An 11,444-nucleotide genomic window follows, 5' to 3' on the forward strand; every position below is an offset into this window, starting at 1 on the left:
GACGCCTGGGTGGCTCAGCAGTTGAAATTCTGCCTTGGGCCCGTGCTGTGATCCCAGAGTTCCGGGATCCCTGCAGGGAGCCTCCTACTCCCTCTGCCTGTGTCTCTGCCTCTCTGTCTCATGAATAAATAAAATCTTAAAAAAAAAAAAAAAATCCTAGCGCTGGGTCTTTCTGTGGGCACAGGCCACTATAAGCATGAAATGATTTGCAGCATGTGGTTCTTGTTGGCATAACAAAGTTTCTGAGCAAAATTACAAAGTACTTTCACCTCTATTGCCATTCCCCCCTGTTGTCTTGTCTCTCACTCTCCTGGACCTCCGGCTTCATGACTGTCCACTGGAAACCACCCCAGGGCCTTAGCTAGTCTGGTCCTGCTCTTGCCACCTAAGTGCCTGCTTTACAATGTCACCTTTCTTCTCAGTTCAACTTTCCACTCTCTTAGTGCAGCACCTCCCACTTAAGGCATTAGAAAGTACAAATTAAAATTTTTTCATACTAAGCGTGAATGGATAGTAGTCTCAACCTTCCCTGAAGCAGGAGGAGGCGTCTTTATGTCTTAAAATAATTAATGCATATCTCTAAGGGAAGTAGAAAGGTTTGAGCAGAGATGCTTTCCTCCTGTGTAGTGTGCCTGCTGTGAGGTATCCTTGCTTTACACACTGTTCAGCCAAAACCTGCAATATTATATGTAATCTTTAACTTAAAAACTAGTCTTCCGCTGTTTATATTCCTTTGTTAGGATATCAGTAATTAATGCTGAATCAATATAAATGAAAAAGATTCCACTATTGTCATTAACAGTTAGTGAAACTTGCCTTGGTATCTCTTAAGTATTTAGCAGAATAATCCACAGTGAGCGCCTCATAAAGTTCAGGGGGCTTAACGTCAACTATATCCCACATCTTGTGAGCCCATTTCTGAAGATCAGCTGCGTCACCCAGGAGCTGATCATTAACAAAACACATCACATAGGAAGAATATTCCCAAATTTCATTCTTGAGCTCCTATAGAGGAAAAGGATAAAAAAAAAAAAGCTGTATTGTTGGGAGGGGATAAAACCGACCTTGCCAAACCCACAAGCCACAGCTTGGGATAGACTCTAACCAAATCTTTAAAAAAAGGCAAAACAAAACAGACTTTTTGCCATCTTTTAGAAATTTGCTTTCAAACAGAATTCAAGAACATTTTAAAGAATCTGACATCACTGAAAGCAGAATGACCTAAAAGTAATATTAAAAATAGTACAGTCATTGAAAATAGTGATCTGGTAATAAAAATCTGTGTGCGTAGCATCTGTGTGAACCTGAAAACAAAATGCAGTCTCTGGCTTCATTTCTGAAGTACGTTTTACTGTGTGTATGCTTGGAAAGGCTAGGGGTTCTGAGTAATACACGGTTTTCAGTGCCAAGGATGGAAAGAATGCTTTTTTGAGGGGGTAGGGTCAGGGAAAGGAAATACCTCCTGGAGGCCGGCAGGCCTTCTGATGGACCCCAGGTGCAGGAAAGGCAAAAACTCACCTTTGTCCACATCTTTCGGTCCTAAGCCCCTGAAGATGAAGTGCATTGAGTGTGTTTCTCCAAATACTAACAGTCAACCTCCTAAATCCCAGTGTATGGCCATGAGTAATGCCCCTCGGAAGAGATCTGGTTTATTATGGTCTGGTGCCAGTTCTGGCAAAAGCATGAATAATCTGGGACAGCAGTTCTCAAATTTTAGGAGGCAAGCAGAATTATAGATTCCTGAGCCCCACCCGAGTTTCTGATTCCAGAATGGAGCTTGAGAATTTGCGTGTCTAACAACATCCGAGGGCATGCTGATGGGGAAATGCTGGTTTGGGGGGTGGCTTGCCTTATTTGCTGCACACCCAGCTCTTCTCCCAGATTTTATTTCCCATTTCGACGCCCATATCAAAACCTGGCTCGAGGAAAACAATAAACTTGTTCATGCTGAACTATATAAATCACTGATAGAGCCTGTAGGTCAAGAGTCCCTAAACTGTTTACATTTATCAGTGTTATCACATTTTATAGAATGGAAAACTTTAAAAAGGGATATTTATTTAGCCCAGGTATGGTTAATGTGGATAATTATGTCACCTCATGGGAAATCTATGTCACCTCGTGGGAGTACAGTAGAAGGTAGACTTTACTTGGAGGCTGACACTGTAGATCCCTCATCTGTGTGTGTCCTCTGGGTATGAGGGGGCCTGCTCACATACCTCAAGATAGTGGGCTGGACCCAGTGGTTTCTGGGGCTTTCTAGCACTGAGTCATAAGATGCTGCCTTTTTTGGAGAGAGAGAAAGGCTTTTCCAAAGGTCCAGAAGCCACCACTCAGGGGTGGCATTACATTCTGCTGAAGCATAAGGCCAGCCCGGACCTAACATTAGATGTGCTAAGAAGCAAGACATGTGACACAAAGCATAATGCTTTCATTAAGGACAAAAACTGGCCTGAAACAAGGATAAGGTGACAAGTGTCCAAGAAATGAAGGTGGGAAAAGGAAGAAAGGGAGGATAGGGAATAAAGAATGGGTGGAAAGAAACAGCTGTGGTTACCTAAGCCTCATTCAGGTCTTACGAGAAAAGTGAAAGGAAGAGAACACGAACCATCCCAAGGTCAGTAACCCAGGCTGAAATGGGGGGAAACTGCAGAATGGAATCCACACTAATCTTTAATACAGTGGGAATCTTTAGGAGGAATTGGGTACAGACCACAAAGCATGAGCTCATGGCTCTCCTGGTAGGCAGTGTAAGAAGTTTGGTGACCAAAAATTAAGAAAGATGTATTTTATGTTAAGGTATCCAAGTGTCCTGACCAGCTGCCCCAGTTTGTCTAGGACTGTCCCAGGTTTAGCACTGAAATTCCTGCTCACAGGAAACTCCTCAGAACCAGGCAAAGCAGGACCACTGGTCACCCTCGTTGTTGTAAGGACTGGAGTTAATATATGCATAATTACCATAATCTATACCTATATACACCATCTAGCATATGATGAACACGTATGTAGGTGTTTGCTACCATTCTGTCTGAATGCCAGTGAAAATGTATCATGGCCATGAGAATGGTATGAGACTTAACAAATGTATCCTGGACTCAGTCTTGCAGCATTCGTGTGACTACAGTGCAGTGGTGTCATCCAGCAACACTGTGTGATAACCACAGGATCACAGGATGTCCTCGTGCAGCCACTGCTCTGGTTAGGGGACATGGGATTTCATCAGTCACGGGGAACATGCGGTGCGGCAGGGAAACCAGGACGGGAACTTTACTGTTCTGGGCCAGGGATGGCAAGCAGGAAGTGTACCCATTCCAGCCTCACCCCAACATGAGGTATTGCTGGGCCAGGGTGCCACCTTAGAACTCTTAGTATCACAGCACCTGGGCAGCACCTAGAACCCTAGATCGGGGCTGGCACCCGAGAGGAAACCTATCTGTTGTCCCTAAGGCAAGCTCTGCTAGCCCTGGGGCCTGGGGTTTTCCAAGAGCGGTGTTAGTGGGGAGAAGGCAGAGAGGAAGCTTTAATTAGGACAAGGCTGCCCTGTGGGAACTTGGTGCCTGTCATCAGAGCTCCCTAGGCCACAGGTCCCTCCCACCCCCACAACCCCCCCACCACCACCCCACACACAAGCCCCCCACTGTGTCTGTGCTATACACCACCCAACCCTTCCAGGCTAAGGACCCTGAGTGTCAAGAGGTCACAGGAAGTATGAGTAAGCAGTGTGCGGGGAGAGCGGGCTAGCCATCAGCAAGGGAAATAGCAGCACTAAGAATTTAAAACTTACCTCTAATCAAGTCTTTCAAATGTAAATGTTTTTCTTAAAATCAGCCTGGTAAAGTGATTGAAATGATTTAGGACAAGTGGATAATTTAGAGAAACCAAATCTAGTTGCTCTAAAATCACTGCTCCAGTTTTTCCAAAACAATGCATAGATAAATAATTGAGACAAAACTTTACTCATTTCCCATACCCCGAATAGCCTTTACCCTTTTTTTCTCCTGTAGATATTGATTCCATGCAAATTCTTGAAGAGGAACTATTATAGGTTCTTCAAATTTGGATGGATAATTACTCTTCAGACTCTAGATTTCAAGACAGAATAATTATTTTAGAGTACATTCTCCTTTAAAGTAGAAATCATTTCCCCCAATTTTTATGGGGACTTCAGGAGGGTTTTATACAGTGCATACCCAGGCCACACAATTTGGCTTAATGCCCCCTGCTTGCTCCCAGAGACCCCGGTGTTTACCTCACACTGGGGACCAAGACTATATCCTAGTTTTCCCACACTCCCACTGGCTTCAACATCTGGCACACAATGGACCATCCAACATAGCACAGGAATGAGCAAATGAACAAATAAATGAGTTTATGCCAAAGTCTTGTGATTTGCCATGTTTTTTAAGGACCAGTTTTTCCCTAAATTAAACTTACTAAGTCTCAGTGGACCTACAGATACTTTTTTTTTTTTTAATGAAAAGATGTTACTTTATTTAACTGCAGTGTTTTATTAGTTTCAGGTGTACAATATAGTGATTCAACAATTCCATATATCACCTGGTACACATCAGGACAAATGCCCTCCTTAATCCCCATCCCGTTTAACCCATCCCCCCACCCACCTCCTTCTACAGATACTTTTAACTAAAATAAATGTTAATTTAATTCATTGATATGTGGAGAATGCCCAAAAGACACCCTTTGGGAAAAAGTGAAGTAAATGCTAAATATGTTTAGGTTTAGATATTGAGCGTGTTTTCGTTTAACATATATTATTTTGTCTATATGAATCAGAGAAAATTCTTACTGGTTAATAATCCCTGTCAAAAAAAGGGCGGGGGGCAGCCCCGGGTGGCGCAGCGGTTTAGCGCCGCCTGAAGCCCGGGGTGTGATCCTGGAGACAAGGGATAGAGTCCCACGTTGGGCTCCCTGCATGGAGCCTGCTTCTCCCTCTCCCTCTGCCTGTGTCTCTGTGTGTCTCTCACGAATAAATAAATAGAATTCTTTAAAAAAAAAAAAAAAAAGGCGGGACGCTGATCTCAGGTCTGGGTATCCAGTCCTGCATTAGGCTCCCTGCATGGAGCCTGCTTCTCCCTCTGCCCATGTTTTTCTCTCTCTCTATCTCTCTCATGAATAAATAAATAAAATCTTTAAAAAAAATTTGTTTCCTGATATGTTGCATTTTGTCTCCTGGTCAAGCAAGAGAAGGCAGATGAGGTACTAGCAGTGAGGCCTCACCTTTCTGAGTGGGGCTAAGAAGCACATCTGTCCAACAGGGAAGAATGACAGCTGGCTGCTGTGCCCCACACTTTCTCCACTAGCGACAGTGCCTGGAGGACCAGCTGTGGTCTAAGAGAGGACACTGGCCTGGCATGCTTCATCAGGGGTGGATATTCCAAGGGGGAGAAAGCCAAAGCCAGGGCCTGAGCGTATCCTGCTCTTGGGACCAGGGGGAGCCGAGGTGGGCAATGGCAGTTGGGTTACTTCCTTAGGCTCCTGCCCAACCAACAGATGATCATGTTCCTTTGTCCCAGTTCCAAGGTCTGTGCTCAGTTTGAGGCAATGGTGTTTCTAACTGGAGGGCCATCTGGAATAACTAATAAGCCCAACGATTTTCAAATTAAGCATACTTCATCACACTTTCTGCATAATTTAGTGTCTAGAGTGGACTACATCCAAATTAGAATCTGTGTAATATGTCTTACAAATCTAAATCTCTGACAGTAAATTAGGTGTTCAGGATTGCTCAAATGGTCATGTTGAGAAATGACTCAAAGATCCTTTATTCTGGTAGAACTCAGTTTATACTGATAGGGTTTCATATTCAAATAAGGTTACAGTAGGCAAAAGCTTAAGAAAGGGAAAATTAATATATATCAAAGACATAGTTTTCTTGACTTAGTATCCTCTACCACAGGGGCCGGCAAACTGACCCAGCTGACCAAATCTGCCTGTTTTTGTAAGACTTGAAAGCTAAGAAGAATTTTTAGATTTTAAGCAGTTGAAAAAAAATATTTTGTGTCATGTGCAATTACATGCAACTCAAATTTCAGTATCCGTAATTGGAAAACCACCATCATTTACATACGGTCTGTGGCTGCTTTTGTTCAAGGACACAGCCTAGTGGTCTAAGAGCCTAGGGCCCTGAAGGCCTAATAATTTAATATCGAGGCTTTCCAGAAAAAAAATTGCCAACACCTTCTCTACAGTGTAGAGCAGGCACAGAAAACATGCCCTCAGGAAAGGAGCAAAGAAAAACAAGGGGGGGGGGAATTCCTCAAATTCATGAACTACTTGGGATTCCTGGGGGCTCAGCAGTTTAGCACCTGCCTTCAGCCCAGAGCGTGGTTCTGGAGTCCCGGGATCGAGTCCCGCATCGGGCTTTCTGCGTCTCTACCTCTCCCTCTCTGGGTCTCTCAGGAATAAAATCTTAAAAAAAAAAAAATCATGAACTACAACTTGAGCCATAAACTATAGATCCCATCAGTCCAGCTAACAGCCCATGATGCCTACCTATTTTGATGATCCATGTATTGTTTTCACAGACATGTGTTGTGTTCTCTTCTTCCTGATGTAAACACCTATTTCACAAATCAGTTACATGAAACTAGATAAAGGGAACCTCGCTGACAATGGAGCGGGGAAGCCAGAAGGGGGAGCGCTCAGCCTTACCACCACCACTTGGCAACTGTAGTCCCAGTAGGTCAGGAGGAGACAAACGTTGCATTCCCAGAAGCAGTAAGTATTTTACTCCTCCAGCCCAAAGGAAGAGAGAATGTTGCCTTGCTCAGCAACAAGCGCAGTCAGTAAGATCATGACTCACTGAGAAACCATCACTACCCTGAACTCTCTCTCTATCCAGGGGCTTTCCTTCCAAGCAGCCCCCTCCCAGTTTCTTCCTTTTCTCTATAATGTTCCTGCCCTTTGATCTCCCAGATTGCCTTTGGTTTGCCATTGTTGCTACGTCCCAAATTGCAATTTGGGTGCTATTATCAAATAAACCCATTTTGCTGGTAAAATAATTGGCTGTTTTAAGGTCGACAGTTACTATTGCTTGATTTGATATAATTACAAACTTAATTGTATTGATATCATTGATTATATCAAACAATTTGATATAAACTTAAACTCTGTGGGCTTAGAGCAGGCAAGAAAGCAGGAATTGCTTAAGATTTCTTGTTTGAGAACATTTGGTGTCCGGTATCCAGCTGGATACTTTGGGAGATTCAAACACGGACAGGGCATGGTCCTGCAGACTGGTGGGGTTCGGCATCACCTTAACAGTAGCATTCCCGGAGCAAACCCCAAAGATGTGCCCAGTTCTGCATTTCTCCTGGATTTGGATAGGATGTGCAGTGCCCCATTGTTGATCTGGCCACATTCTTCCAGCTGCTTCAAGTGTTTTTTTTTTTTTTTATATCGTTCTGTGTGCTTACAAAGAAATACTTGGATTCTCCAAAGCACTTGAGGGTCATTTGTTGAGAAATTCCCTTAAGCACCTGAATCGACTGGAATGCAGTAAATGCTGCAGAGAAAATGTAAAGATGAGGGGGAAAAAAATCCCAAAAGAACTTCTCAAATGAAGTTCCCAAATGAAAAATCCCAAAAACCACTTGGGGAGGGAGTTCGTGGCAAAACAGAAAGCAAACAGAAACCCGTAGTCACGCGTTATCACTTCTTCCTAAACATTTTTCCACGAATTTTTAATAACCCATAACGCCAAGTAAAAATTACTGTGGAGATGAAGTATGTGGGTACCTAGAGGGGAGGGCTGCCCTCCGCCGCCCAGCAAGATTCCTGAACCTTCCGTCGCGCCGACCTCCCTTTAAAGATTTTATTTATTTATTCGTGAGAGACCCAGAGAGAGAGAGAGAGAAAGAGAGGCAGAGACCCAGGCACAGGGAGGAGCAGGCTCCAAGCAGGGAGCCCGACGCGGGACTCGATCCCGGGACCCCGGGGTCACGCCCTGGGCCGAAGGCGGCGCTCAACCGCGACGCCACCCGGGCTGCCCCGACCTCCCATTAAAGGTGGCCCCGCACGGAGCGGGGCACGGAGCGGGCACCGAGCGGCCGGGACGCTCCCCCCCGCCCCCCGGAACGTCGGCTCCCGTCGCCAGGGGGCGCGAGCCCGGGCCGCCCGCACGAGGGCAGCTCCCGCGGTTACCTCAGCGGCGCTCTTCGCCCTCTGGAAGCTGGAGCTCGTGAAGAGCCCCACCACCTTCACCCGCGGCGGCGGCTCGGGCGGCGGCGGCGAGCGGCACGGGGCCGACCTCGGCCCGCACGGCGGCGGGCTGGCCATGGCGGCGCGGGGCCCGCTCGGGGCACAAACGCTGCGCGTCGCCAGGGCAACCGCGCGGCCCCGCCCCCGCCGCCCGCGGGAGGAAGGACGCCGGGAGGGGGCGGGGCGTGCGGCCAGGCCCGGGCTTCGCTCCACTTCGCGCCTGTTGCCGGATCCCGGGAGCCGGGGGCACGAGGGGGCGCGCGGGCGCCGGTGGCCGGGGACAGCGCCTCCGCGGACGGGGACGGGGACCGCGCGCGGCCCTCGCCTCCCGGGAGCGCCCGCTGCCGCCGCCGCCGCCGCCACGCCGCCGCCGCCGCCGGCCTCTCCGCGCGGGCGGGCGGCTGCCGGGGGAGCGCGGGGCCCGGCCGCCGCCTTCCGGGGAGCGCGGGGCGGGCCCGACCACCTGTGCGCGCCGGCCGCCCCGCGGCCCCGGAGCCCGCCCGCCATGAAGCCCAACTTCTCCCTGCGCCTCAGGATCTTTAACCTCAACTGCTGGTGAGGGCGCCCGCGGGGTGGGCCCGGGGCCGCGGCTTCGGGGGCGCTCCCCGCCGCCCCGGAGCCGCTGCAGCCGCCGCCTCCCGCCCTCCTCGTCCGCAGGGGCATCCCCTACCTCAGCAAGCACCGCGGCGACCGCCTGAAGCGCCTGGGAGACCTTCTGAACACGGAGAGCTTCGACCTGGCCCTGCTGGAGGAGGTGGGCGGGGGCCCGGGGGCGCGGGGGGGGCCCGCGGGGGGGAGCCCGCCGGGACGGCCGCAGGCAGGCGTCCGCCACCTCCCCTCAGGTGTGGAGCGAGCAGGACTTCCAGCGCCTGAGGCAGAAGCTGCTGCCCGCCTACCCCGCCGCGCACTACTTCCGGAGGTGAGGAGCCCCCCGGCCCGGAGCGCGCTCCCGGCAGCCTGTGCGCCCCCGGCGGCCGGCTGAGGGGAGGCGGGGGCGGGGGCGGGGGGGGGGGCGGGTCGGGGGAGAGGCGGCCGTTCGCTTCCGGCCTCGCTGGCTATGCCCCGGGACTCGGTTCGCAGCGGCGTCATTGGCAGCGGTCTGTGCGTGTTCTCCAAGCATCCGATCCAGGAATTCACGCAGCACGTCTACACCCTCAATGGGTACCCCTACATGGTGAGCCTTAGCCCGGGTGCCCGCCGCGGGCTGCGGGGCCTGGGCGGGGGCGGGGGCGGGGGCGGGGCCGCAGTACCGGCGCGCGGCCTCTCCCGCCCCAGGTCCACCATGGAGACTGGTTCTGCGGGAAGGCCGTGGGGCTGCTGGTGCTCCACCTGAGCGGACTGGTGCTCAACGCCTACGTGACCCACGTGAGTGAGGCCGGCGCGCGTGGGCCCGGCGGCGGGTCCTGGGACGGGACGGGGCGGGGCGGGGACGGGGACGGGACTGGGACTCCTCCGGCCGGGTGTGGGGGCGGCCGACCTCGACCTCCCGTCGCGAGGCCAGATCCGCCCTGGTTATGACCGAGTATCTCGCCGAGCGACGGGCACAGCGCGGTGGAGAGCGTCAGGGAGCCTCGTCTCCCCTGCTGACCTCCCCTGTCTTGCTCAGCTCCATGCCGAGTACAATCGCCAGAAGGACGTCTACCTAACACACCGCGTGGCCCAAGCTTGGGAACTGGCCCAGTTCATCCAGTGTGTGAGCCTGGGCCTGACAGGGGAAGTGGGATGGGGCCCGGGCTTGAGGGGGCTTGAGGGGCAGCCCGGGCGCCACTTGCAGGGGGGCGGAGCCGTCCGGGAAGAAGCCCCGCCTCACCCACGCGGTTTCCCCAGCCACACATCCAAGAAGGCCGACGTGGTTCTGCTGTGTGGGGACCTCAACCTGCACCCGAAGGACCTGGGCTGCCGCCTGCTGAAGGAGTGGACGGGCCTGCATGACGCCTACCACGAGACCCGGGACTTCAAGGTGAGGAGGACCCGCCGCCTGGTTGTTCCCACGTCTGCATCCGCGGCTTCTCTCCCCGCCCGTCCTAGCATGAGGCACCTCTTCACCCAGGGCTCTGAAGAAGGCTGCACGATGGTACCTGAGAACTGCTACGTCAGCCAGCGGGAGCTGGAGCCATTTCCCTTTGGCATCCGCATTGACTATGTGCTGTATAAGGTCAGGCCTGTCCCCTCGGGGTGTCGTTACCCCCTGTGTGTCTTTTTTTTTTTTTTTTAAGATTTTATTTATTTATTCATGATCGAGGGAGCGGGAGGGGCAGGAGACACAGGCAGAGGGAGAAGCAGACTCCATCCTGGGACTCGAGGCTCACACCCTGGGCCAAAGGCAGGCACTGAACCGCCGAGCCACCCAGGGATCCCGTGTGTGTGTCTTTACCCAGCTTGTGCCGACCTTCTGTCCAGCAGGCCCTGTCTCAGGTCATCACCGACGGCTAGGCAACGGGGAGAGGCCCTCAAAGAGGTTTCTCTCTGGCCCTTACTTTTCCTAGGCGGTTTCTGGGTTCTACATCTCCTGTAAGACTCTTAGGACCACTACAGGCCACGATCCTCACAGTGGCACCCCCCTCTCTGATCACGAAGCCCTGATGGCTACCCTGTGTGTGAGACACAGCCCCCCGCAGCACACCCCCGACCCTACTCAGGGTAGGTCACCCCCACCCGTTCCCTGGGTCCCGCCCCACAAAGCAGCCCCTCCATCCTGACTCTCTGTCTCCTGCCCCACTGCCCTGCCTTTGTTCTAGGACCAGCAGAAAGGTCGAGGTTGATCAGCGTATTAAAGGAGGCCTGGACAGAGCTGGACCTGGGCGTGGCTCAAGCTCGGTGGTGGGCCACCTTCGCTGGCTACGTGATTGGCCTAGGGCTGCTTCTGCTGGCACTGCTGTGTGCCTTGGCAGCTGGAGGAGGCGTCAGGGAAGTTGCCATACTCCTCTGGACCCCCAGCGTGGGAGTGCTGCTGGGGGCGGGTGCAGTCTACCTCTTCCACATGCAGGAGGCCAAGGGCTTATCGAGGGCTCGCGCTGAGCTCCAGCACGTGCTGGGAAGGGCAAGGGAGGCTCAGGATCTGGGCCTGGAGTCTCAGCCAGCCCTGCTCCTGGGGCAGCAGGAGGGGGACAGAGCTGAGGAACAATAAAGCTTGACACTTCCGTGGCTCTGCCTTTTCCTTGTAGAGGCAGTGACTGGGGCCAGGGGTCGTCATGACTGTCATCAGACTGTCCTAATACATATCG

General features: G+C 52.0%; 2 protein-coding genes across 7 annotated transcripts in view; one reads left to right on the plus strand and one right to left on the minus strand.

Moving 5' to 3' along the window:
* PPIL6 (peptidylprolyl isomerase like 6) overlaps positions 1 to 8,319 on the minus strand; it is a 30,593-nt gene extending 22,274 nt beyond the window's left edge. For 2 of the 6 annotated variants that reach the window (XM_055330105.1, XM_055330107.1), the window contains exons 1-3: positions 8,164 to 8,313; positions 3,987 to 4,082; positions 817 to 1,005 (exon numbers count right to left, since the gene is read on the minus strand). In XM_055330105.1, the coding sequence (XP_055186080.1) occupies positions 817 to 1,005; positions 3,987 to 4,082; positions 8,164 to 8,298 (420 nt within the window). In that variant the 5' untranslated portion in view covers positions 8,299 to 8,313. Of the gene's footprint in view, positions 1 to 816; positions 1,006 to 3,986; positions 4,083 to 8,163 lie in introns of all 6 variants that reach the window. The other 4 variants (XM_055330111.1, XM_055330108.1, XM_055330109.1 and 1 more) reach the window with 4 other exon arrangements.
* Positions 8,320 to 8,611: 292 nt separating this feature from the next.
* On the plus strand, positions 8,612 to 11,364 carry SMPD2 (sphingomyelin phosphodiesterase 2). Its single transcript, XM_055330104.1, has 10 exons — positions 8,612 to 8,775; positions 8,878 to 8,974; positions 9,063 to 9,139; positions 9,301 to 9,394; positions 9,496 to 9,585; positions 9,827 to 9,909; positions 10,048 to 10,180; positions 10,271 to 10,375; positions 10,707 to 10,860; positions 10,959 to 11,364. Exons 1-10 carry the CDS (start codon positions 8,726 to 8,728, stop codon positions 11,345 to 11,347), a joined length of 1,272 nt encoding a protein of 423 aa, XP_055186079.1. The 5' UTR covers positions 8,612 to 8,725; the 3' UTR covers positions 11,348 to 11,364.
* The last annotated feature ends 80 nt before the right edge of the window (positions 11,365 to 11,444 follow it).

The sequence above is a fragment of the Nyctereutes procyonoides genome, unplaced genomic scaffold (assembly GCF_905146905.1).
Source record: "Nyctereutes procyonoides isolate TBG_1078 unplaced genomic scaffold, NYPRO_anot_genome, whole genome shotgun sequence".
Taxonomy (NCBI): domain Eukaryota; kingdom Metazoa; phylum Chordata; class Mammalia; order Carnivora; family Canidae; genus Nyctereutes; species Nyctereutes procyonoides.

What these genes read in the sequence shown, in the direction of transcription:
- SMPD2 (XM_055330104.1), top strand. Translation starts at nt 8,726, where the DNA reads ATGAAGCCCAACTTCTCCCTGCGCCTCAGGATCTTTAACCTCAACTGC. An exon ending in ACCTGGCCCTGCTGGAGGAG is followed by an intron (nt 8,975 to 9,062) that starts GTGGGCGGGGGC and finishes ACCTCCCCTCAG; the next exon opens with GTGTGGAGCGAGCAGGACTT. An exon ending in TTGACTATGTGCTGTATAAG is followed by an intron (nt 10,376 to 10,706) that starts GTCAGGCCTGTC and finishes TACTTTTCCTAG; the next exon opens with GCGGTTTCTGGGTTCTACAT.